The following is a 26,099-nucleotide window of genomic DNA, read 5'->3' as shown; positions in this document are numbered from 1 at the left end:
GTATTTTGTTTTACCTCAGGTAACTATTTTTCAATCTCAGGTATATAATGTTATGCTTGTAGAGGTATATATTTATCAACCTGTGGTGTGTCGTTTTACACTTCTGGTTGTTTTAAATCTACCTTAAATGTATTTTGTTCTACCTCAGATAATTATTCTTCAACGTCAGGTATATAAATTTATGCTTGTAGAGGTATATATTTTTCAACCTAAGGTGGGCCATTTTACACTTCTGGTTGTTATAAATCAACCTGAAGTGTATTTTCAACACTTGGAAAGGTTATTTTTAATTAGCGTCATGTGTTCCATGTTCTACCTTAAGTTATTATTTCGTAACCTCAAGTATATATTTTAGTTTTTTTAGAAGTATTAATTTATCAACCAAAGAGGTTTTTTTTAGCACTTACGAAGGTGAGGTGTTATACGGACCACCTAGTTTATTAATTTTTAGACTCACTATATTAAAAAATATATTATATATATTATATGAAGAATAATGTATATCATTAAATTTTTTTCACTAGTAGAGATCATTTATCAACCTTAAATTTTTAATCTTAAACCTTCGGCAGTAATTGCTTCTTTTGTTAAGCTATAAAAGAAAGTTTCAAATGCATACTTCTTTTATAATTTTGATAGATTGATTTAAATCATCTTAAAGTAACACTTATCCAAATTCTACAGTTAGTAAAAATTATTTATGGGAACTCATACTCGTATTTTTAGAAGATAGTTGTCTAAGGTGCTTGAATTTTTAAAGCTATAAAACTGCAAATTTAAATAATTAGTCAGCTGAAATTAAAAGTACTTTTATTTAAAACTAAAATTTCACTTTTTTTACAAACCAACAAAATTATTTTAAATACGTTGCTTCCGTCTACATGTTGAAACTTGTAATTATAGGAACCTAAAAGGAAAAAAAATATAAATTAGTAAGAAAGTCATATTTACAATAATAGTGACAGGTTTTAAAATATTAGAAAGTAATTTTTTTTATGATTTAAATTAACTGGATGAAATTAATTTTCTTTTTCAGATAAATAGTATTACTCTTCTGCCATTTCTATTCAATCCTCGTAGTTAAAAAGCATGATATGTATCACAGCCACATACACTGATTAAATACACTGAAGACAGTATTACCATTAACAACATTTACAGAAATTCAAATATACAGGGTGTTTATAAAGTCCCGGACCCATTTTGATGTTTAATAACTCATAAAATAATAAAGATAGATTAAAATTAATAACATAAATGGTTAGATAGACTCAAAAAGTTTCATGAACCTTGTCAATGAACTTCCACGTGTGCCCCCTTCGTCAAAAAATCGATATTTTACATTTTATATTTCTGAAATCTTGGCATTTAACTGAACATTTAAAAAAAAAAATTTCTGAAATAAGAGCAAAATTGATGAAGTTATGACCATTTCAGTTTTGACCACACCCCTTTGTTTACCTTTTTTTGAATGCAGGTAACTGTTAAAATTAGTTTAGTTTAAAATTAATTTTATATTAGTTAAATATTTTGTTAATTTTTTTAAAGAAATTTAAAGTATATAATTATTAAACTATTTCATTAGACAATATTTATGGGTATTTATATTAAAAACAAGAAATATTTGTTCAGAAGTAAAATTTGCAATGAAAAAGTAATAAATGTCATTTTTCTCAAAATGTCTTTTTTGTCAAATTTACAAATTTCAAACTGTTCCAGCGTAATGAATTTTCATTCTTTTGACCTGAGAATTTAATGCTATATATTGATGAATATTATTAACATTTTGTTGGAAAAGTTTTTTGAATTAAGTGAATAGAATTTTTTTTATACATAATATTTTATAGAGGTATGATGTTTTTTTCCTAAAAATGTAAGTTGTTTACTGTTTTTTTAATGTTATTTTTTTCTATAATAAAAAATAAAAAAAGTACTCCCAACAATTTTTTCAATATTACCTAATATGTAATATTTTAAAAGAATTTTGTCATTTTGACAAAATTTCAGACGCGTGGAGTAATATAAAAAAAACATAAAAAATTCAAAAATTTTAATTTTTTTAATTTCTTAAATTTTGAAATATTTCTTTGAAATTTTGTATAAAAGTTGTTTTTAACAATATAAATGTATTCTGAAAATTTCAAGCAAATCCCTTCATAATTTCAAAAAAAAAATTTGAAAGCCCCTTGTCGCCTTAATACCTCAAAAATACCTCAAATCAACCTTAAATATACCTAAAATTTTCATAAGGGTTAACCCTCTCCCCCTCTACTCAGTTATATAGGAATGTACTATGAAAATTTCTCCTTTATTAATATTTTTTGTATTTAATTGTCAAGAAAATTTTTTAAAATTTTCACGGCTTTCCTATAGAACTATGATCAATGTAGCTTTCAATTCCATGTAGTTTCCCAACTTTAAAGTTTTTAAATTACTTGAAGATTAAGACAGAAACTAACGTATTTCCTTCTTCTATGACTCTCGACATGCTAATGGGAAAGCATGCGAAGTGTTGCCATAGATAGGAAGTTCTGCTCTACGTTACCTGTAGCCAATTTTGTTCGCAAATACCTTACTTTTTTTGAAAAACAGACAAAAACATACTTCTTTTTTTACCCATTTTGAGATGACTTTTTTTATTTGACTTTTCGCATATTTCTCCATAACTCGAGATATTTTTAAGAAATTAAAATTTTGTTTTATCCAAACATGTTTCTCCAGGGATTCGCGATCGCAACACTCGAATACGCCATCTGGGGAGAGACCGGTTTCATGCCTTTAGCCCTTCTCCCTTCCCTCTCCTCCTCTTTTCAGTTATATAGGAATGTACTACGATATTTTTCCTTTTTTTAATATTTTTCCTTTTTACTTAATAAAAATATTTTTAAAAATTTCCGTGATACTTTTCTTTAGAACTATGTTTAATGTAGTTTTCAGTTCCATATAGTTTTTCAAGTTAAAAGATTTTAATCTATGAAAATCAAGAGAGAAACTAACGTACTTCATTCCTCTATGACTTTCCACACGCTAATGGGGAAAGCATGTACAGTGTTGCCATAGGAAAAGAGTTCTGCTCTACGCCACCTGCAGCCAATTTCGCTCGCCAATAGTTCCAGCTATGTATTTTCAGAAACTATGAGCAAATTTTACTTTTAAAATTATATATGTTTAAATGTTATAGTAGTATCACATATTTAGGTCGCAGTAGAACTGCACAATGGACTATTGGCGACGGCCTGGGAAACATCCCTGAGGATGATCCGCAGACATGCCAAAGCAATTTGTATTCTCTGCAAAGGGGATGGCTCCGCCGCTTTGGTACCCAGACGACTTGCGCGAACAACGCCAAGCACTTTACGATTGAACAGTTAAACGAAGACTGATATTGTGCACCATCGGTCCCTTTGCAGTCTGATCAAACTGGTCATTCACCTGCTCACCGACAGCTGTCAGTGATGTTTGTCCTACGATCACTTCACTGTGGGACCATAAATGATGTAAAAATTTGCATACCTTAAATTTTAGGATTTCTCAACCAGTATAATCAATATATAATTAGCAAAAATTCTTATAGTGAAATTATTTTTTCACACGGAATAAAGACTTTCATAACAGTTAGCAAAAATTTTCGATTCGCCTAAAGGTTCCCGAGATATGGCGGAATACTTAAAAGGATTCATATTAATTGGTTCAAACTTTCGACCATTACCTTGATTTACCGATTTTGATCATGTTTCCTAAATTGTGGCTAGCTACCCTCCTTAATTTGAAGGCTAAAAATCCAAAATCAGTCGAGAAAAAGGCATGCTTATTCAGAGAAAGTACGTTTTTATACTTGATTCCATAACTTAATTAATAGTTAGAAGAAATTAATCACCTTATTTGAGCTAATTATTAGCTGAATGCCAATTTTAATGATCACCCTTTGAATCATTAAGATTGGTACTCATCTTGTGAAAATTTGGTAACTAGAAAACAGTGATATACCTTTCTTTTTTTTTTTTTAAAAAATTGCACAGAGCGTAAAAAGATATTACACTGAATTTGGTCTTAACGATCAGATTTTTACGAATTATGTGCCAATCATAAAGGCACAAGGAGTTAACCTCAACTATACCAATTAATAACTACTAATTAAGTTAAAGAATCGGGCGTAAATTGGATTTTTTCTAAATAAAATTGTCTTTTTTCCCAATCGATTCGGATTTTTGATATTTAAAATCTGCGGTCAAGCCTCGCAATCTGGAAAATATCATCCCGTTAGTTAAGTCCGGAGAGCACTTTTGCGTATTACATTTTACTTTTTACGTATTCCGTTATGTGTATGATTTTTTTTAAAACTAATCAAAATTTTTTGCACATATTTAGAAATTTAGTTTATCCAAAGATAATTTCACGTAGCACGTAAACAGTAATTTTTCAGTTTTTTATAATTTTATATAAAAAGAGGAAAAAAAAAACTTGAATTGAAAGACATGTAAATTTTTGCATAATTTCGCAAATTTTTGTGAAATTGAACAAACAGCACTTGAGAAATAAAATTGCAAAAATATGGCTTCATAGAAGCGTTAAAACTCAGAAACTATTTTACTGAGTCCGGAGTAGTTAGGAAAGGGGAATATGAGCACAGGGATTTCGGGGATTTTCGGGGATTCCGCTGGAGTACTCTTAACGGGGGTTGGGGTGATCAATCAAATGTGACAGCTACTATAGTTGAGGTTTTTTTAATTATTTTTCTTTGTTATAATTTTTTTTTTGTAATAATTTTTTTAATCTTTATTTTGTAACGAAATATTTTTAATTATTATTTCTTAATTTAATTTTTAATAATTACCTTTTAAATTATTTTTTATATAATTATTTTAATTATTGTTTTTAATCTTTATTTTTAATTCTTGTTTTTAATTAGTTGTTTTGTTGCTTTACCAGCCTCTTCGTCATACATGCATGTTATAACAGGCGCACTGTCTTGGCTGACCGCCCTCTTATAACCCTAAACTTTGGCGATCAGCTGAAATGGGTGATTGCCAAACGAAATCTATCGCCAACTGCTTGGATGCCCGCTTTTTGAACGTGATTGAAAATGGCGAAAATGTTTGAGCTGGACGTACTCGGAATGATTAACCAATGAAACGAATTCGCTAGGTAAGTCATATTTTTAATTGTAAATTTACTATATTATCTCCAATGTTCTTTCGAATGCTAAGAGCTGCACCATTTGCTCAATTAATTCAAAATGCCTTGGATATTTTTACTTGCTACCCATATATTCCAACTACCTCACTACTGAAATCAGTTATTTTGCATCTATAGTTTCCTGTCATATCATAAACAAAATTATTTTTCAAAGCCATTTTCTAGATTTGATTGAGCTGGATTTTATATTTTGTCATCATGAAAATTTTATTTACAGGTAATTCTTATTAATTAAAGATTTATAATATAAGTGTATGTTTTAAAAGCATTATATTTTAAAAAAATCATGAGATTTTGTTAATATTAAGAGATCATACTAAATTTCCTGAAAATGCAAAGATTTAGAATTTAAATTACATAGTTTGTTTTCCTTTATGTGTAAAATTTATGTATTTTTGAAAATCATAAACCAAAAGAAAAAATTTTCATTTATCAAAGTTTTTCCATGTTTCCAGAAATCTTTAGTTAGATTGTCTAAAATTAGCAACGCAGTTTAGTAATGAAATTTTTTAAATTTAAATGATGAGTTGATTTACGTTTATTTCAGAGACATAATACAAAGAGATTTTTTTTCTAGAAAATATATTAATTAAATTTTATTTTGATAGGAAGCTTTTGTATTGAATTTTCTTCATAACAGGGGAGAGTTCTTAAATCATATTCAAAATAGTTTTGTTTCAATTTTATTATAAACTTATGTTAAAAAGAAATTCTAAATATGAATCTGTAAAGAAACAGAAAAATTCTTATTTTGAATTTTAGATAATATTTATCATTTTCGTTCACAATTACTGCTCTTATTATTCTTTTAGATTGTCTAAACTATTACATAAATTATGAGCATGCATACTATAATCAAGAAATTTTATTCTATATGTATCACATTTATGTGTATCGCATATAAAATTATTATATTTCTTTAGAATATAACTCATATTAACAAATTAATAACAATTTAAATTAACTTATTTAGATTTTAATTTGAAATTAAATTTTTCATTTACTACAAACTATTTATATTTTTTTCTATCTATAATTTTTATTTTCTCAAAATTCCAAGATTTTTTACAGTTAATGTTTAAGTCAAAAACTACTATGTAAACCAAACCTTGCTTATTTCTTCAGTACTTCTGTCCCCTTTACTCTTTTTACTAAGGGATTCCATGGTGACATATTTAACTGTTTTCTTAAATGTTTAACCTTATTGAGATATTGATGTTGTCGCAGATGAATGTATTAGCAAAGATGGCATTCATTAAAACTGACAGGGCAATATTCAGTCTGTGAAGAATGCATGACTAAGTTGCTAAAAAGAAAGTGTATGTATACACGACTTTATGTTTACTTATATATATGTTAACTAGATTCATGAAAACATTGTACTCTTGTCTTGACATTTAAGCCTGATCACCACAACTCAGCCCATTCAAACAAGAGAGAGTAGTCAAAGAACTGCATCAGACTTAGCACTTTGATGCTGTAAGGAAAAATATTCAGTAGAAAGTGTTTTTTTCCCTGATATTCTTCTTTGTACTACTTTACACAATGGAGAAAAATGTTTAGAGGCAATAGAATGTTATGAGTTAATTTAAGTACTAATTCTCACAACGGTTGTGGTTCTGCCCCTGAGGGACAGAGGGAAGATCGCTAAGAACATTGCCCCTGAATTATAAATACTCTTTCACTTTAAATATATTTGGTATATACAAAGTAACATTATACAAAACTAAGTTGAGAGATTACTGTAATAAAAATTTGTCTATTGCACAGAGATTCATCTAATTTTATTCTTTTTTTAGCTTAAATGACAGACAGATTAAGAGGAGCCAATACGAGTATTTCAGTTAGTATCAGTAGTTAGTACTATTGCTACCAGTATAATGTTTTTTATTTTGATTATTCAACTAATTGTATATTAACTGTGGCATTTTAAGTGTTTTAGTTTTTTTTCTTCAACTATATTGTTGTAGTATTCTGTTTGCAAATTAAAATTTTAATAAAATAATAAAAGTCAAAATAAATATCTTTTAATGTTTATCAGTATTTGTCTTTAATCAAATGTAGGTTAAGAAAAAGTCAATGTTTTGCTGGTTATTATCTTCCTCTATTATTATTAAACAATAAATTTATTAATATATTTTTTATATTAATTATTTTAAAAATTATTTATTCTATTTGCTTTATCAATTTTAGAAATTTATTATTTTAGCATTCAATCTCTAAAAATGGTGAAAGATTTTAAAAGTATTTAAATCTTACCTCTTAATAAATGAATTATCATGCATAAGTATTCAACATGGTTGATTTTTACTTATAAAACTTTCAAAGTAATGTAAGGTCTCTTTTTTCTCCCTAAATGACATATGGGCTAAAGAAGAAAACAGAAAAAAAAGCAATGAAAAGTTTATAAACTTTTATTATTAAACCATATTTTTGTTAATATTGGTTTGATGCTGTGGTTATTTTTTAAAGATTTGTATTTTCCCCTTTAAGGTTAACATAGTTCTTGTATCAGAAAGTTAGTTGTTTATGTTATTTTTTAAAAAATTTCTTATTTCAGCCATCAGTCTGTTACTGTCTGATCGGAAAAACCAGAATTAAGTTTGCAAGTTGTGTGGTATAAGAGGCAGTCTAAAAGAAATATGAGGTTTGTTTTTTAATATTTGATTCTATTTAAATTTTACTTGCTGATTTAGTAGTATTAGCATAATTCATAACACAAATATTTATCATGTTTTCAAATAAACTACAGTTACATAGTTTGGGCATAGTTATCCAGTAGCACAGTTTATTACTAGCAGTTTAGATGTAGAAACCATTATTTATTTCTCTTGAAACCATTATTTATTTATTTCTTAAGTTATACTTTAACAATACAAAGTTGAAAAGAAGCCCCTTTTTTTCTCTTTTGAATAAAAGGTTAAATTAATAGTATGTTACACCCTAAACTTAAAGTTACCAATAAGAAGTTATCAACTTTCCTTGATTTAGCAAGTTGAAGCAAGCCAGTCATTGGCAATTTTTTTATTTTTTTTATTCTAAAATTAGAACTGAAAAATCAAGTATTTCTTTCCTTATCAATGAGCAAGAAAAGTATTTTTAGAATATAATTTTGCAAAAAAGAAATTAATTGCTTTTGTATTTTTCAGCTATTTTATTGCTTCAACTCTTTATTTATTCTGTTTTTTAAATTAAAAATCAACTGAGGATGCAGATTACAACAGTTTTGGCTATACCAATCATTTCAATTAATGTTATTATAATGCTTTTTTAAATTTGCTGTTGTGTTTTTGTCAGAGTGTTGTGTTTTGTAAAGTTTTGAAAAATTCTTGGAATTAATCATGGACTTGGTAATTTAAAATGTAGATTTTATTATATTGCTAGTTTTTGAAATTTGGATTACATGTGCTAAAGTTTTTATGCTTACATACTTCATTATTTGTTTGATGATGCAAGAATAACATTACTACTATAAATGATATTTTTAAATTAATATTAAAATTTTGAATAATATTAAGGGTTCATGAATCAATAATCGAAAAGAACAAGTTCTGTTGTATCACAATTTGTGCTTCATGTTTTGTTTATCCAGTTGCAATGCTTTTAGTTTTCTTCCAGGTTGTTATGATCATCAGTTATTGTGATGCATCCTTAAATGTAGAGAGAAGGCTCCTTCATCGACTGAATTTTCAACCATGCTGGCCTGAGAATTATTACGATTTCCAGGTCAGTGCTTGTTGAAATTCCAGTTTTGATCCGTCGTGTCCAGTTTTCTGTCAAATCAACATTAAGAAGGAAGTTATGATATTGAATAAGTATAAATTTTAATTTGTTTTAAAGATATATTTAATCTTGGTTTGTTTACGGAGTTCATATATTACGTTGTACTATATTTTATATTAACCTTATCTATTATTAATATTTATAGTTTTATATAAAGAAAATTCTATTAAAAATATATGTATATATAATTTATATGTATTTTAATATCTTACATAATTATTAATATGGTATCTCATCAAATTTTGTTTCATTATTGTCGCATCATTATTTTTTACACATTTTTTGTGGTTAAAAGTCCAAATTATTTTTTGTTGTAGTGAGTAAAACAATTAATTGCAAGAAATATGAAGAATTTCAATGTACTTTTACTATGTCTTATTGCCTTTATTAAATTTTACATACATTAAAGTTTTAGATTTTGTGTTTACGTTTTTTATTATTTGTAAGATTCTACTTATTAAACATTTCTGTAAATGACATTTTTAAATCTAATATTATAGTTCAGAATAATATGGAGAGACTAGTATAGAATTTGAATAGTTGAGAAGAAGCACAAGTAAGTAGCAATTGTATCACAAATTGTAATTTGTGCGTCTTCGTGTTTTGCATATCTAGATTTGTTGCAAGTTGAGACTTTCTTTTCATCAACTAATCAGGTGTATCCTTTAAAAGCTCCTTCAGCATGTCTTTGTCTTAAATGGGAGTGATGAAATTCCTTGTTATGACCATAATTTGTCGGAATAGAAATACCTACTGGAATACATGCTGTCAAAGACTTGTGTTGATGCTGAGTAAGTATAAGTGTCACATTTCTTGCCTAAATAATTGTTAGTGTGACAATTTCACTTGCTAGTCATTTATTGTTGCTGCCTCTCTGCATAAATCTAAAGTTGGTATGCACCTCCGACATATTTTATATTTGTAGATATTTTAATCTCTTACATTATAATTAATTAGGTATCTTTTTCATTGCATTATATCTATGTGGGGTAAAGCAATTTTTTGTGCTTCTAATTATTATATTGGATATAGTTACTTATAATAGTATGAAAATATGCATATTTGAATTAGTTACTTGTGTATATTGAATATTATTTGAAAGGAAATATGAATGACTAATAAGTTATACTTTAATAATACACGGTTGGGAAGAAATCAGTTTTTTTTTTCCTCTTTTGAAGGTTAAATTAGTATATTACACCCTAAATTTAAAGTTACCATTAATAAGTTACCAATTTTCTTTGTATAAATATCTTCAAATGGTATAAAAAATTGTTTTACATTTTATTATATTGCTACTTTTTAAAATTTAGATTACATGTGTTAAAGTTTTCTGTTTACATACTTCATTACTTGTTTAATGATGCTATGATTACATTACTACTATAAATAATACTTTTAAATTAATATTAAGAGCTCATTAATTTTAATAATTGAAAAAGCACAAGTTGTGTTTCATGTTTTGTATATGCAGTTGCAATGCTAATAGTTTTGTTCCAGGTTGTTATGATCATCAGTTAATGTGATGCATCCTTAAATGTAGAAAAAAAGGCTCTTTCATCCACTGAATTTTTAACTACTCTGACCTGAGAATTATCAGAATTGCCAGGTCAGTGCTTGTTGAAATTCCAGTTTTGATTCTTCAAAAATTCTGGGAATCAACATTATGAAGGAAGTGGAAATATTGATTTAGTATACATTTAAATTAGTTTTAAAGATATATTTAATAATGCATGGGTTATTTACAGAATTTATATATTATATAGTAGTATATTTTATATTGACTCTATATTAATTTGATTGAGTTAAGAAAATTGATTCAGGGTTATCTTTATAAATATAATGCTTTTAATTTTTTTTTTTTTTACAGATTATTACAATTTTCAGGAATCTTTTCATGAGTGGAATTTTAGAACTTAAGTGACTTTTTTGTAAGCTGTACTGTGATCGTTTTCTTCTAATTAGAAGAATCTGTTTGCTTCACTATTTATAAAAATTTATGCTAGGCTGTAATTAAAGTGTAGAAAATTTAACAATTACTATGATTTTTCATGAACATTATCAATTAGCTCAATATCAATATTATCAGTATCAATATTTTAATATGAAATGCAAATGCATACTAACAATGTACCACAAATTATTTTATAAATAATATATATGTGTGTGTGTGTGTATCTCTTTCCATAATGATTGAACGAAAGTTCTAAAATATTTATTAAAAAAATTTATCAGGGCCATGAAATTCAGCTAATTATGGAGCAAAAAACCAGGGTTGGGAATTTTTAACTTAATTTTTTCAGTGGTAAAATATTTTAGGCAATTAATTAAAGTTGTTTTATTAGACTATTTAAAAAGTATTTCATAAAAACGTTTTCTACCATTAATATTTTAATAAAAAGTAAGAAATTTCCCTTTTTCCTATACATTATGTTAACAAGTCTACTTACAAATATAAATGTATTGGAAGCATATGTATAGGAGTGAGTTATGCTGGCTCTTTGCTCCTCAGTTCTATACATAAAAATGCTGTTCTTCAGAATTATATAATGTCCTTTTTCCAGGGTAGGTATATAGTTCAATTACTTATAAATTAAAGATATCTTGTTTTATTTTTCTCTTGACATAATGAAAGTTTTAATATTAAAGAACATGGAAATTCTTATGAAACTTTTAGGCATAACACAATATACTTATAAATAATGCAGTATTGGATAAATGCATTTATTACTTTAAAAAACTTTTAAAAAAAATTTAAAAAATATCGAATCCCTGAAAGAACTGATTCAGGTTTTTTCAAGGAATGGGTTTTTCCAATTTCGTCTGATTTTGTCTTCATTTCTTTAAATTTTTGTAGTTTAGTCTTGCTGCATAAATAAATACCATAAATTTTATTCCTAACCAAGCCATTAATAATAATTATTTAAACATTTCATTATCTATGTCATTAGTCACAAGTAACAATACTATTTTAAATGAGAGTAAAAAAGTCCAATTACCTTTGTAGGATTTACCTATTCTGTTTTAAAATAGAATTATAAAAAAAACTGCTAAATGTTTTAACAAAGAATTAAATTATTTATTTTAATTCAAATAAAGTTTTTTACTTGGTTGTTGTTAATTTACGTCGCACTAGAGCTGCACAATGGGCTATTGGCGACGGTCGGGAAACATCCCGGAGGATGATCCGAAGACATGCCATCACAATTTTGATCCTCTGCGGAAGGGATGGCACCCCGCTTCGGTAGCCCGACGACCTGCGCGCGAAGTCGAGCACTTTACGGTAGCACAGTTTAGCGAGGACCAATACCGCACACCCTCGGTCCCTACGCAGACTGATCCAAGTGGTCACCCACCCGCACACTGACCGTAGCCAGTGATGCTTGACTTCGGTGATCTGCTGGGAACCGTGTCTTAACGTCCACTGCGGGACGGTAAAAATTTTAATAATATTACAAAATAGCATACAATGCCTTTTATGTAGAGTTTCATTAGAATGAATTTATTTGTAAATATTAGTTAGAATATTAGACTTAGAATATTTTCACATCCTACGAAAAATATAAATATTAAGGAATAAAAGTTCAAATTATATTATCAATGTTTGAATTTCCTTATGGGTGTAATATTCTAATTTAAAAAAAATTGTTCATTTAAAATTAAATTTTACATTACAACCGAAATTTATTGTAACAAAAAGTTTAGGACCAGATATCAAATTCGTAGAAGTATGCTCCGAAATGCTATTGAAATATGGGAAATGTTGCAACAAGTTTTTACGGATTCGTTATCGAACTAATGAATGAACAACCGGTATAATAATTAACGTTGTAATGATACACTCAAGAGCCAAAACATTATGACCACCTCTTAATAACGAGTTGGCTCACCTTTAGCCCGTAACACAGTTGCAACCCGCCTTGGCATGGATGCCACAAGTCCTTGGTAGATGGCCGGAGACAGATTGTACCAGATGTTTAAGCAACGGTCACACAAATCCGAGATATTGCGACTCAGTGGTCTTTGAACTCTGAGCTGCCGTTTCATGACATCCCAAATGTGTTCTATCGGATTGAGATCCGGTGAGATAAGTGGCCAGGACATTAACTGGAATTCAGCGTCATGTTCCTGGAACCAGTCCAACACAATTTGAGCCTTGTGACACGGAGCGTTGAACTGTAGGAAAATTCCATTTCTAGCTGGAAAAACAGAGGCCATGTAAGGGTGCAACTGGTCCGCAATGATGTTCAGATACCCTGTAGCATTCATGGTCTGCTCTGCCACAACCACGGGCCCCAGTGACGCCCAAGAGAACGTCCCCCAAAGCATGATACCGTCACCACTGCCTGTGTATGACCTACAGTACATTGAGGGAGCAACTGTTCGCCTGGAAGACAGCGTATCCTGACACTGCCACGGTGGGATGAATGATAAACCGTGATTCATCTGACCAGGCAACTCTCTGCCACTGATTCATGGACCAGTCGCGATGTTCCCGGGCCCAGCGCAGGCGTAGTTGGCGATGACGCTTGGTTAGCAAAGGCACACGAGTGGGACGTTTGCTGCGTAGCCCCATATCCAACAGTGCCCGCTGAACAGTGTGCTCTGATACTACTCTACTTGACCCTGCATTGTATTGGGCTGTCAGCTGAGCCACTGTCTGGCTCCGGTTTTGCTTCACCAAGCGAAACAATCCCCGACGACCTCTTTCTTTGATAGCGTGTGAAAGTCCAACACCATGTCGTCTACTGCTGGCTTCACCGTCATTCATCCACTTTGCATAAGCACTAACAACTGTAGATCGCGAACAATCCACGAGTCATGCAGTTTCGGAAATACTTGTTCCGAGCCTTCGAGCCCTTACAATCTGCTCTCTATCAAAGTCGCTTAGATCCGCAGCCTTTCCTATCACACACAGAAGTAAGTGAAAGAATGATTCTTCAAACTCTCCAGCAACAGTTAATACCACTTCCACCTGATCACGTACCTTCCACGTCATCCAGGAGAGTTCGTTGCAAAATGTAGGGGTGGTCATAATGTTTTGGCTCTTGAGTGTATAAAAAATAAACTTCTCCAGAAATCTTGATAATTTTAAATAATTTTTTTATTATTTTATGTATTTCTTTAATAAATTATATATTAATGTCTTGTCTACAACCAATCATTTCTTGTTTACATAGCCTCTAAGATGATTTAAGGAGAAATTTAAGACAAAACAATAATAAAAGGATGGATACGAACAAAATTGATAAATTGGTTGCATATAAAACTATCCTCATTTGTCCTGATATTTAGTTTTCAGTCATCTCTTCAGAAGATCTTTGTTGATAGAAAATATCAATTCAAAGATTTTGTAAAAATCGATTTGAAGAATCAAAAGATTTAGAATTTTGATCTAACATCTTTTTATTCGCATAATAGTGCTAGTAAAAATAGCAAAATCTAATAAATCAAACTTGAGGACCGCACGCTGTGTATATACAAAGTTAATTTAAGCTCTGTGATTTTAACCAGTTTATAACATCTCAAATTTACAATCCGCTATTAATATTTAATAGGATAAATGTATCCTAAATTTAAACATTATACTATAACTTAATAGTAAAGTAGAAAATTTCTTAATTAAAAAATTTTTTTCTTTCTCCCTTTAAGTAGCACTAAAACTTAATTAACTTTATTTCAGATTCATTGCGCATAAAAAAGTAATATTCATGCCGTGTAAAATGCATATACAAATCTTACTTAACACTAGATTGCCTAAGGAAGTCATTTTGACCGCTTTTTCATTTTCAAAAATTGTACGAATAATAATGCATAAATTTTTTTCCCAAGTGAAGTAATTTTTATTCCCTTAATATTTATTATTAGCTTGTTATATAACTGTAGATAATATAAAAAATTATAAAAATTACATAAATTAATTTTTTTACACATTAGCCATTCTTTCAGAATGCAATCATTTTGACTGCTTTTGGGCAATATAGGTATATAGGTAAAAATACTATAGGTAAAAGGGCAGTATGGGTGAAAATTACATAAATTAATTTTTTTACGCATTAGTTACTCCTTCAGAATGCATAGTAATACTTTTTCAGAGTGCAATATAGGTAATACTAAGTTTCAGTCTTTCTAGTATTAATTAAAAATGTAGTAAAATTTTTGTGATATAACTTTACAAAAAGGTTTTCATGTCTCCTTTTCAGCCGTGTTACTGAAGACCGTAAACTCTTAAATTACCGGTAGAGGAATATTTAGAGTATGTATTTTTTATTGTTCTTTGTACTGCGCTGAAAATTTAAGGAGTTACTCGTTTTTTTTTTTTTTTTTTTTTTTTTTTTTTTTAAATCCTGAAATGTGCCTCAAGAACGATTGCAAAATTCACTTTTTATTTATAGCATGTGAGCAGAATACCTTTTCTTCGTATGGACTGAAAAAAGCAAACAATGAATTAATCAGTGCTTAACCACATTGTGGAATATGCACAAGACAGAAAGACATAACAATTAAAAAAAAAGCGAAAATTTTTTAAATATTTTTATATAGTATTTAATTTAGCCTTAACGCTTGACTTTACATAATTATAATGAGCGAAACACATTTTCAGTTGTTCGTTATGATTAAACAGGGTCATGTTATGCACGAAAAAGATTTGCTAGATTTTTAAGAAACATATTATTTTACATAAAATGGTTTGATTAAAAAATATAACTAAATGTATTAATTTATATCAATTTATTTTAGAAGTTAAAACCCAATTTTTAAGCTGAAATAGTTTATCTACGCAAATATCTAATTTCAGAAAGAAATTTTCCATCCTTATAAGTTTTTTTTTTTAATATCTAAATTTAATTTGTTAAAATCAATTATATATTGTTTATCTAATCTCTTCTGCCTTGATCTTATTTTCTTAAAAAAAATAGTTTTATTTTTAAAATTCAGTGATTTTTTTACGGAAAAAAAAAAGGCAGTTATTGTTTAGAGAATATAACTATGATGAAGTTAAATTTATTCCTGTTCTGTTTTCTGCTCTAAATGAACTCTTAATTATCAAATCGTATACTGTTTATTAACTTTACTAAATGAATATAACAACAGTTATTAATTAGTTATTTGTAGAAAAAAATTATAACGAAATCATGTAAATATTAAAGAAGTTATCAAATACCTGAGTAAAATTTATATAAAATTTTTAAAAGCTTGTTTTATACATCTGAGAATGCATCCAAAGATTTTTTTATCGCTAAATAGTGTCAATTTGAATAAAAAAAATTTCAAAATTTCAGGAAATTGACTTGCATAACGAATAAAAGAAATTGAATAAATTTGCAATACATCGTAGTAAACTTGACATTTAGTGATAATCGATATACTTATATTTATTTCATTTAATGCCCAGACCAATCATATAAAAAATCATTATTATTGATAAAGGTTCAATTCTAAAAAAAGGACACATAAGTCATCTCTGCTAGAGTTAGCTAACTAGAAAAAAAATTCAAGTAAAGAAGAAGAGTTAATCACTATATAGAATATATCATACAGTTATATTCAATATGAGTTTTACAATATTTCATTCATGTCAACAGGGTGCTCTACAAATGGGGATCTGAAATTTGCAAGTAAAACAAACACCATATTCTTAGAAGAATAAATAACTGGTGTTCATTTAGCATATGATACGAACATGCATGAGTAGTGCCTCTTAATGTAGTTTCTAGAGAGTTACGGGTGCGTGTGGAACACTTGAATAAAATGCTAGTTATTGAATTAACTGCTAAACGTCAGTCCTGAGATACAGTTGCAGATACATAAATTATAGTTTTGAAACAAATATTTATCACTCTAAACACAAACCAGCAGGAAAACTTCATGAAAAAAAACATTCTCACGTGCTTATGTAAAAACTGAGATATGCTTTTATCCTGACATTATATGTAATTAAATTAAATAAGTGGCAATGAATGATTTAAAAAAACAAACGTAACACATTATTAAAAAAAGAAGGAAAAAAAACCAAAGCATTTACGCATGATATTGATTACTTTTTTTTTCAAACCTCTTCTTAACGTACTTTATGAATATTCAACTAATCATCTAAATAATAATTTTCTAAGAAAAATTACGATCGCAACAGAATTACATAATTGGGTATAAAATATTATACAGCTAAATTTCCGAAAGCAAATATAGAAGGAAAAAAAAATCTATACACAGAAATCAATACAAGTACATGTACCTTTGTACTATGTTAGCACTTTGTTGTAAAATACCTTGATAAGTATGAATACTATTTAATTCGTTAGAATCCGGAAGAAAGAAAAAGAGAGTACATATAGTATATTTATTTGATTTGAATTAACTCGCATGAGTCTGAAAAAAAAATACGCTTGCAAAACTTTCTTGCAACGATTTTTAAAAATAATTATTAGACGATTTCACCACTAATTTAAAAAACATATCATCAAAGAAAGCTCTTATTTTATTAAGCATTCAGTTAATTCCTTCTCCTCAGTTAAGTTCATTGACAGTTAGATTTTTATTGGATGTCATTGATACGTGACACCGATATGGTTGACACTGAGATATGATCACACACAAAAGTATCAAATTTAAATTAAATAACTGCCATTTTTGAAGAAGATAATTCAGTTGTTCTCTAATCCGGGCAGTTAATATATATTTTACGAATCCTTATAAGTAATGGAATAAAAAACGTGTGTAGGGATCAAATTAATATTTAGGAGAGAAAGAACGCACACGCTGCTGAACTTTGATCAAAAGTATGATATAACGAGGTTAATAAGAGATGAAGGATTAAAATCATCTGAAATTATTTTTATCGAGAACAAATTTTTTAGGCGTTTGTGATAGAAAGCATATTTCAAAAAAATCAACAGGTATTTTTTGTCTCTTCCTGACTCAAAGAACATTTGGTTAGAAATTTTTTTTTCTCCAGATATATCAGATATTTCAATATACATATATCAGATATTTCAAAATACATATATCAGATATTTCAATATAACATATATCAGATATTTCAATATGACATACTAGAATAAGTTATTAGTAAAATAATAAAATCATAGGAACCCTCAATATAACATATATCAGATATTTCAATATGACATACTAGAATAAGTTATTAGTAAAATAATAAAATCATAGGAATCATTAGTAAAATAATAAAATCATAGGAAGTTTTTTAATTTTAACACTGTAAAAAAAGTTCATGTTTATTTTATCATTTGGATATTTTCGCCATTACAAATATAATACTATTTGCTCGAATTTTATTCAGATGTTGACAAAGGACAACCTGATGAACCGTCAAATTTTCTAACAGTAATGTAGAAGAATCATTTTTCACTTAAAAAAAAATAATAATAATGGTAAGAAGGGAAGCAGAAAATAAATCAGTTTATTGAATCAAATTATACAGGCAAGTTCATCATAATTCCAAATTCTGGACGTATCAGTTTTATAATAAAGCATTTACTCTGGTTTTTGGAGTGGTTAATAATGGTATAAATATTTTTCTTCCTTGCTTGAATAAAAATTTGAGAAAACAATCATATTTTGCATTATACGTGAAGGGAAACCACGAAAATATCTTTCAGATGGCTTGATTCCATTTAGAAGTTCAGTAATCGCAATGAATTTTTTTTTATAATGAATCATTTTTCAGCATCTTTGAGAGACTTCTTTGTGACTATAACGAGATGTTATTCAAATTTTTGTAGTTTTTAACCGAAAATCAAAGTAACTCGCTATTTTAGTATCGGAATAAAACCATATTTACGTTATAAAAATAATTATGTTTATAAAAATAATTAAGTTATAAATAAATTAAAGTTAAGTTAAAATAATTAAGTTAATTAATTATTTTAATTAATTAATTATAAATTAAGTTAAAATAATTAAGTTAATAAATAATTAAGTTGTAAAAATAATTAATTATAATCAAGATTAAATTGAAATTAAAATTATCAAATTTCGCGTTACACGCTATGAAAAACAGACAAAAATGTTTTTCAGATCGCTGTTATTGGTATATAAAATAAAATAATTTGCAATTTAAGTATCGGAGAAAAAATTATAGATAAACATTTTTTCATTGTTATTATCCTTAATAGATAGGGTACCATCTTTCTGAACAGAACGAAAAGCTCTTCTTATTAACTCAACCCAGAAATCAAAGTGTGAGCTTTTTTATTTTGTGAATGTAATGAAACACCCTTATTATGCTTAATTCAATTCAGAGATCAAAGTAATTAACAATTTAAGTATCAGAATACAATCATATTCATGAAAGTTATAAGAATAATTTATTTTAATGAAGATTAAATTAAAGTAATCAAATTTGTGTTACATGCGAAGGAAAACCACGAAAAAGTCTTTTAAATTGCTTAATAGTAATAGGTTTCCAGCTTAATGTTGATTATCGCAATAAAATTATTTTTTAATAATCAATAATTTTTTTTTAATCATCTTTGATAAATAGTAAATGCTGTGAAATGCTCTAAATTTTTTTTGTACTTTTTTGAATTTTTGTAGGCCACCCAGATATCAAAGTTACTTGTAATTTAAATACAGGAATGAAATTATATTTTGAAAGACTTCTTGAATGAAAATAATTAGAATTTAGATTACGCACAAATGAAAACCATGAAAAAGTTTTAATAACTAACTAACTGAACGCTAACAGGCAATTATGAGACTCTATCTCAGCAATTATTAACATTTTCCAATTTATTATTCTTCATGAAATTAAATGCTTTGGGCAGCTTAGATTGCTTATAAAACTGTTCTATTTTATTTTAATTATTTTATTTATTTTTTAGTTACTTTTATATTTTTTATATATTTTTAATAAGCACTTAAATTGTTTTTTTAATATTTATTTCAAGTATTTGAATTTCAGAACAATATAAAAATCAATTTTTTAAAATACATTAATTTTTTCATTTAAAATTTACAAATTATAAATCTTTAAAAAAAATTTGTTCAGATTTTTCTGGCACAGAGACAGAATGTTATTATTTATCATAACAATTTATGAAAATCAAATAAAAAAAATAGAGACCGGTGATGTGTCCAATGTTTCGTTCACCCTGACATCTGTTTGGTACAGTGATTGATCTTTCCATCTTTATGTCTTTGTTTGAGTATACGCAAGCAAAGGAGAGGATACAAGCATCTATATTCATTGTCTACGAAGTACTTCGATTGGTTTAAATAAATTATCATACTGAGCATGCGCGTTATTAAAATTCTGCCAAGCAAAAATGCTAAAAGCGCCATTCTAGTAAACCTGACAAAACGATTAAGCGATAACGATGAAAACGATGATGTAATCGACCAATCAAATGCCTCTATTTATTAAAAAAGCGGTCAGCCAAGCAACAGCCTATAACAGGTAGATTCAAGATAAATCAAGAATAATCTTGCATTATTCAGCAATGTTTTTCTCCGCAAGAGGCGCTGCATTTTTATTTAGTTTCAAAATTTACCGCTAGAGGCTCTGTGATCAACCAATCAGAAAGGAGTATTTCAATGACATCACTACTTTTCAACCAATGAGCGCATGAATTTCAAGAACCAATCAGAAATGAAAGAAAATAGTATAAAAGTATATGTTCTTACCCAAATCGTCATTTATAATTTGGTTTCTGCCTTAGTGCCTTTTAAATATTCGTAACGAAGGAATGGCTAACATGAAGCGAAAAGCTGATCATAGCGAAGTAAGTATCTTTTATTTTTATTATTTTTTTTTTTATAATATGCATATATTTCTGTTGTATTTTATAATCTAATAAATGCTTTTGATTTTTTTTTTAGAACAATCAAGGATCTTTCCACGAAAGCAGTATTCCTTCCAATATGTTTATTTTAGTAGAAGATGTCTTTATTTCCACTACTATTTACCGTGATCAAATTCTGGTTAATGTGAGACGATATAAGAAACATGGAGAAAAGTACTATCCATCGAAAGAAGGAATTACTCTAACGCCTTACCAGTTCATCCATTTGGTGAACAGTTCATTTTTGAGAGAAAAGTCAACTGAAAAGAAAAAAGACCACCCCCTGTATGAATATTTCATCAACTTACCATACCTCATCGATCCAGTGACTGTCTATTCTAATACAAGTGTTGGCATTCAAGACAAAGATAAATTTCAAAATATTGTATGCATTGAATTTGGTGAAACCATCCTGCTCAAAAAAGTCTCTACTTGTCGAAAGGGTAACACCTACACAACTAGCATAACCCTGAATGATGAGCAATGGGAAAAAATATTCTCAATTCGAGAATTTTTGCTGGTCAATTTATATTATTTAAAATACAGTAATTTGGACTTTAAAAAGATGTTTGAAGAAATTTTAAAGCACCCTGTACCAGTGACAGCACCAGAAGACGATGGAACTATCGTTGAAACTTTAAGACACCTCTTACGGACTGAAATATACATGTTACTCGCTCAACACAAAGACTTAATGAATCCTATGGAAGTAAGTCATTTAGAACTTTCAACCAACACGTGAGCAATGTTTTCTGAAGCTGCCATGAACTTTAAACCTAATGAAATTGTTAAAAAATTTTATAATACTGTTAAAAACAAAACGCTTCATCCTGTCACACAAAATAATTTATTAAACTTTGTAACTGCTCATTTCCTAGAATCAATTGATCTTGTTGAAATGCTTCAAACAGCCAGAAATGATTTTTGTACTAGTTCAGATTAAATAAATATGTTATTATTTTCCAAATTATATAACAATATGTTATTATTTTCCAGATTAAATAAATATTCATTCACTATTTTTCACTATAAATGGAACCAACCCTAATAATATTCTTCATTTATACTTTGCATTTCATACTGTTAACATGGAATCCTTTTATAAAGATCTTAAACAACCAGCTAGTTTTGGGGGTGCGGATGCGATACATCGCGCGCTCAAAGGAAAAAAGAATGCAAATACCGTTAAGAAGTGGCTCTCTTTTAAAGATTCTTATACACTGCATAAACCTGTTAGACGCAAATTTCAACGGAATCGTGTTTTGATGAGTGATATGAATAGACAATTTCAAGTCGATTTAGTCGACATGCAATCTCTTTCTAAATTCAATAAAGGGTATAAATATTTATTAACGTGTATTGACGTTTTCGCAAAGTATGCTTGGGCCATACCGCTAAAAGATAAAACGGGAAAAAATGTAAAAGTAGCCTTAGAATCTATTTTTAAAGAACGAAAGCCTGAATTACTTCAATCGGATGATGGAACAGAGTTCAAAAATAAAACAGTTCAATATTATTTGAAAAGCATGCATATTAAATTTTTTACAACAAATAATTCTACGAAAGCAAGTATTGTGGAAAGATTTAATAGAACATTGAAAACGAAGATGTGGAAATATTTCACAGAATTCAATACTAAAAATTACATCGATGTGATTGATCAATTAATATGGAGTTACAATCATACTCGACATAGCAGTATTAAAATGGAACCAGCTTCCAGTTAATAAAAGCAATACCAGTAAGGTCTTGGAAAATTTGTATGGAGATTTGAAGACATTAAAACGCAATCCACCTGTTTTCAAAGTTGGAGATACAGTACGAATCAGCAGACTGAAAGGTCATTTTGAAAAACGAACACAACTGGAGTCGTGAAATATTCACTATTCATGAAATTATTCCTCGAATTCCAGTTGTTTATAGATTAAAAGACTTACAAGGTGAAGAGATCAAAGGTACTTTTTATAAAGAAGAATTGCAAAAGGTAGTAGACTCTGGCTTCTATCCGGTAGAAAAAGTGATCAAAAAGAGAAAGAAGGGAGGAAACACAGAATATTTCGTGATATTTTTAGGCTATCCTGAAAAGTTTAATGCCTGGGTGAGTGATATTCAAAAAGTATAAATAATGAAACTTAACCTCTGAAGACTCATTCTCGAAAATGTCTTTCTACGTGACGTTACCTTCTGATAGCTCCATGCATTTTTTTCCTAACAACAAAATCTCTCATTTTAAGAAGCAATTACCGATACCAGTTAATCTAAACGGCGAATGGGAAGTAGGCCTATCTGAAATCATCTATCCCCATTCTTGGCTGAACGTAAGTGAAAGTAACAATTATTTTCAATACAAGATAAGTAATGGTAATATCGTATCGACTGTAAAGCAAACAATTGATGTGGGGTGTTATGAATCAATGTTCGATATTGTATCAGCTATACAACTTGCTTTACCTAAAAATCTTAGCCGGTTTACAATAAGTTACAATAAAGCAACGAAACGAGTAAAAATTAACGCCGTTCAAGGTTGCAGCCTTCATTTAGAAAAGTTAGGAGAATTGTTGGGTTTTCGACGCGATGCAGTGATTTCGGGTAACCAGAAAAGCGAATTTGTGGCTGACGCGTGGTCTAATTTTTCAGTTTTCTATGTGTACACAGATCTTATTTCACCTCAAATTGTCGGAGATACACAAGTTCCTTTACTGAGAATGGTTCGAATAAAAGGACATGATGGTGAAACAATCAGTCAGTATTATGATGGACCTCAATACTTACCTTTAATGAGACACTCCTTTCAAACTATTCAAATGGAGCTCAGATTGAATTCAGGTGATTTCGTACCTTTTGAAAGTGGTAAAGTGATCATAGTTTTACATTTCCGCATGAAACAAATACTATAAATAGTACGATGCGTTTTTGAAACATTCATTAGAAGAGAAGACGTCAAGATGAGTGTACCGTACGTTTGTTGTACTAAAAAATTCGAAGAACATTATGCGAGTCAAATTGGCTCGTGTTTGTCCTATTATAAAGGTATTAATTTCCAAAAAGGATATGGACTTGGAGGTATATTTCGTCGATTATTTAGAGCTGCACTACCCTTTTTAGTAAAAGGAGGAAAAACTATTGGAAAAGAAGTTTTAAAAACTGGAACCCGTGTTGCATCTGATGTATTGTCCGGCGAAAATTTGGAAGAAGCTGTAAAAACAAGAGCTAAAGAGAGTGGAAAAAATTTAGCTCGAAAAGCTATTGATAAAGTACAATCGATGGTGGGAAAAGGACAGTATAAAAGGAAGCGTAAGAAGCAGAAAAAAATCATTTCATCAAAAGCTCGCAAAGTGAGAGGACGTGATATTTTTGATCCATAATGGCATTTCTATTGAAAGATTCTCCCGAATGTGTGAAATCTGAATTGGAGTTGTTTAACTTACCTAGTACTCAAACTGTTATTCAAGATGGCCAGTGGATACAGTTTCATCCTCTTTCTAATGTGTTTGACAATGCACCTGTAGAGTTTCACGTTTCAGGAAGTGCTGAAGATTACATAGATCTCAGCCAAACTCAATTGTATGTGAAAGCGAAAATTGTAAAAAGTGATAATACTCTCATCACTAAAGATGATACTATTGGACCTGTGAATTTATTTCTTCATTCATTATTTTCTCAAGTTGATATTTCATTGAATGATCGTATTGTATCCAATTCAAGTAATACTTATCCTTATCGGGCCTACATAGAAACTCTCCTCAACCATGGATATGATAGCAAATCTTCACAATTAACTGCTGAATTATTTTACAAAGATTCTGACGATGGCTTGAAGAAAGGAACTGCTTTTATCAAAGAAAGTGCTACAGTGGATATGATTGGATGTATACATTCCGATTTATTTCACCAAGAGCGTCTGTTACTCAATTTGGTGGATGTGAAAATAAAATTGATACGAAGTAAGCCAGAATTTCGTTTACAAGGATCTGAAGGATTTAAAGTAGTATTAGATCATGTGTCTTTGTTTATCCGAAAAGTTCGTGTGAATCCAGGAGTGTTACTTGGTCATGCAAAGGCATTAGAAAAAACGAGTGCGAAATATCCCATCAATCGAGTGCAATGCAAAGTGTATTCGATTCCGAAGGGAAGTATGTCTTTTATCCAAGATAATGTATTTTCAGGTCCTATGCCGAAAAAAGTTACAATAGATTGTGTGGATAATGAAGCTTTTCATGGAACATTTTCGAAATCTCCCTATGATTTTAAACACTTTGATTTAAATTTTATTGGAGTGTATGTAGATGGGCAACCTGTACCTCACAATCCATTGGAGCTAGATTTTGCCAAAAATCAATACATTCGTGCCTATCAAACTCTATTTGTGGGTACAGAACGAATGGGTCAAGATAAAGGGATATTTATTTCGAGAGAAGAATACGTGAAAGGAAATACTTTGTTTGGATTTGATCTCTCCCCCGATTTATGTTCTGGAGAGCATTTAAATCTAATCAAACACAGCAACCTACGATTGGAACTAAAATTCAGCAAATCATTAGAGCAGACTTTGTGTGTAATCATATTTGCCGAATTTGAAAATTTAATAGAAATTAACAAGTCACGAAATATTTTGTACGATTTCGGAAATTAAAGAATGGATGGATTACAAATATCTCATATTTTATCACGAGAGAAGATAACATCACCTTATTTTCAAGGAGTATATTCAAGAGATACGATTCCTAATCTACAAGAAAATACATGTGCTATCATGAATTCAGATGACTCATCCCAACCAGGATCTCACTGGCTAGCATTATTTGTGAATGATAAAAAGGAATTAGAGTTTTATGACTCCTATGGAAGACCTCCCGAATTTTATAATATGAAAACCTCTTCCTATTCAAATGTACAATGGAATTCCAAAGTTTTTCAATCACCTACGTCCAATGTATGCGGACAATATTGTATTTACTTTTTATTCAAGCGCTGTCAAGATTATTCTATGTATTATATTTTAAATCGATTGTATATTAATGATTTTCTGATGTTTCAATTTGTAAAGAAACGATATGGTGTAAGATTTGTTTTTAAAAAATAAAAAGAAATTAAACTAATTAATTTGTGTCTTCCTTGTTTCTTGTATGAAAATTTATACAGAATTTCTAGAAAATTTTATATTTCAGAATTTTATTTAAATTAGAAAACTTTAACAAAATTTTTATTTTTAAAATGTTTAACACAAGAAATTTTTTTTTATAAATTTAATTTTCTAAATTTATTATTATTTTTTTTTACATACATTTTTTTTCAAAAATTTTCTACTTAAGAAAA

General features: G+C 28.9%; 1 protein-coding gene across 1 annotated transcript; it reads left to right on the top strand.

Annotated features, from left to right (window-relative positions):
• The first annotated feature begins 24,147 nt into the window (after positions 1 to 24,147).
• On the top strand, positions 24,148 to 25,416 carry LOC147815888 (uncharacterized protein F54H12.2-like). The gene has a single exon (XM_087156647.1). The coding sequence runs from the start codon at positions 24,148 to 24,150 to the stop codon at positions 25,414 to 25,416; it is 1,269 nt and encodes a 422-aa protein (XP_087012773.1).
• Positions 25,417 to 26,099: the final 683 nt, after the last annotated feature.

This window comes from Parasteatoda tepidariorum, chromosome 2 (assembly GCF_982258835.1).
Source record: "Parasteatoda tepidariorum strain Cologne lab strain chromosome 2, Ptep-v5.0, whole genome shotgun sequence".
In the NCBI taxonomy this organism is placed as follows: Eukaryota; Metazoa; Arthropoda; class Arachnida; order Araneae; family Theridiidae; genus Parasteatoda; species Parasteatoda tepidariorum.
Note: the sequence above shows the minus strand (reverse complement) of the source record. Positions and strands in the feature narration are given on the sequence as shown.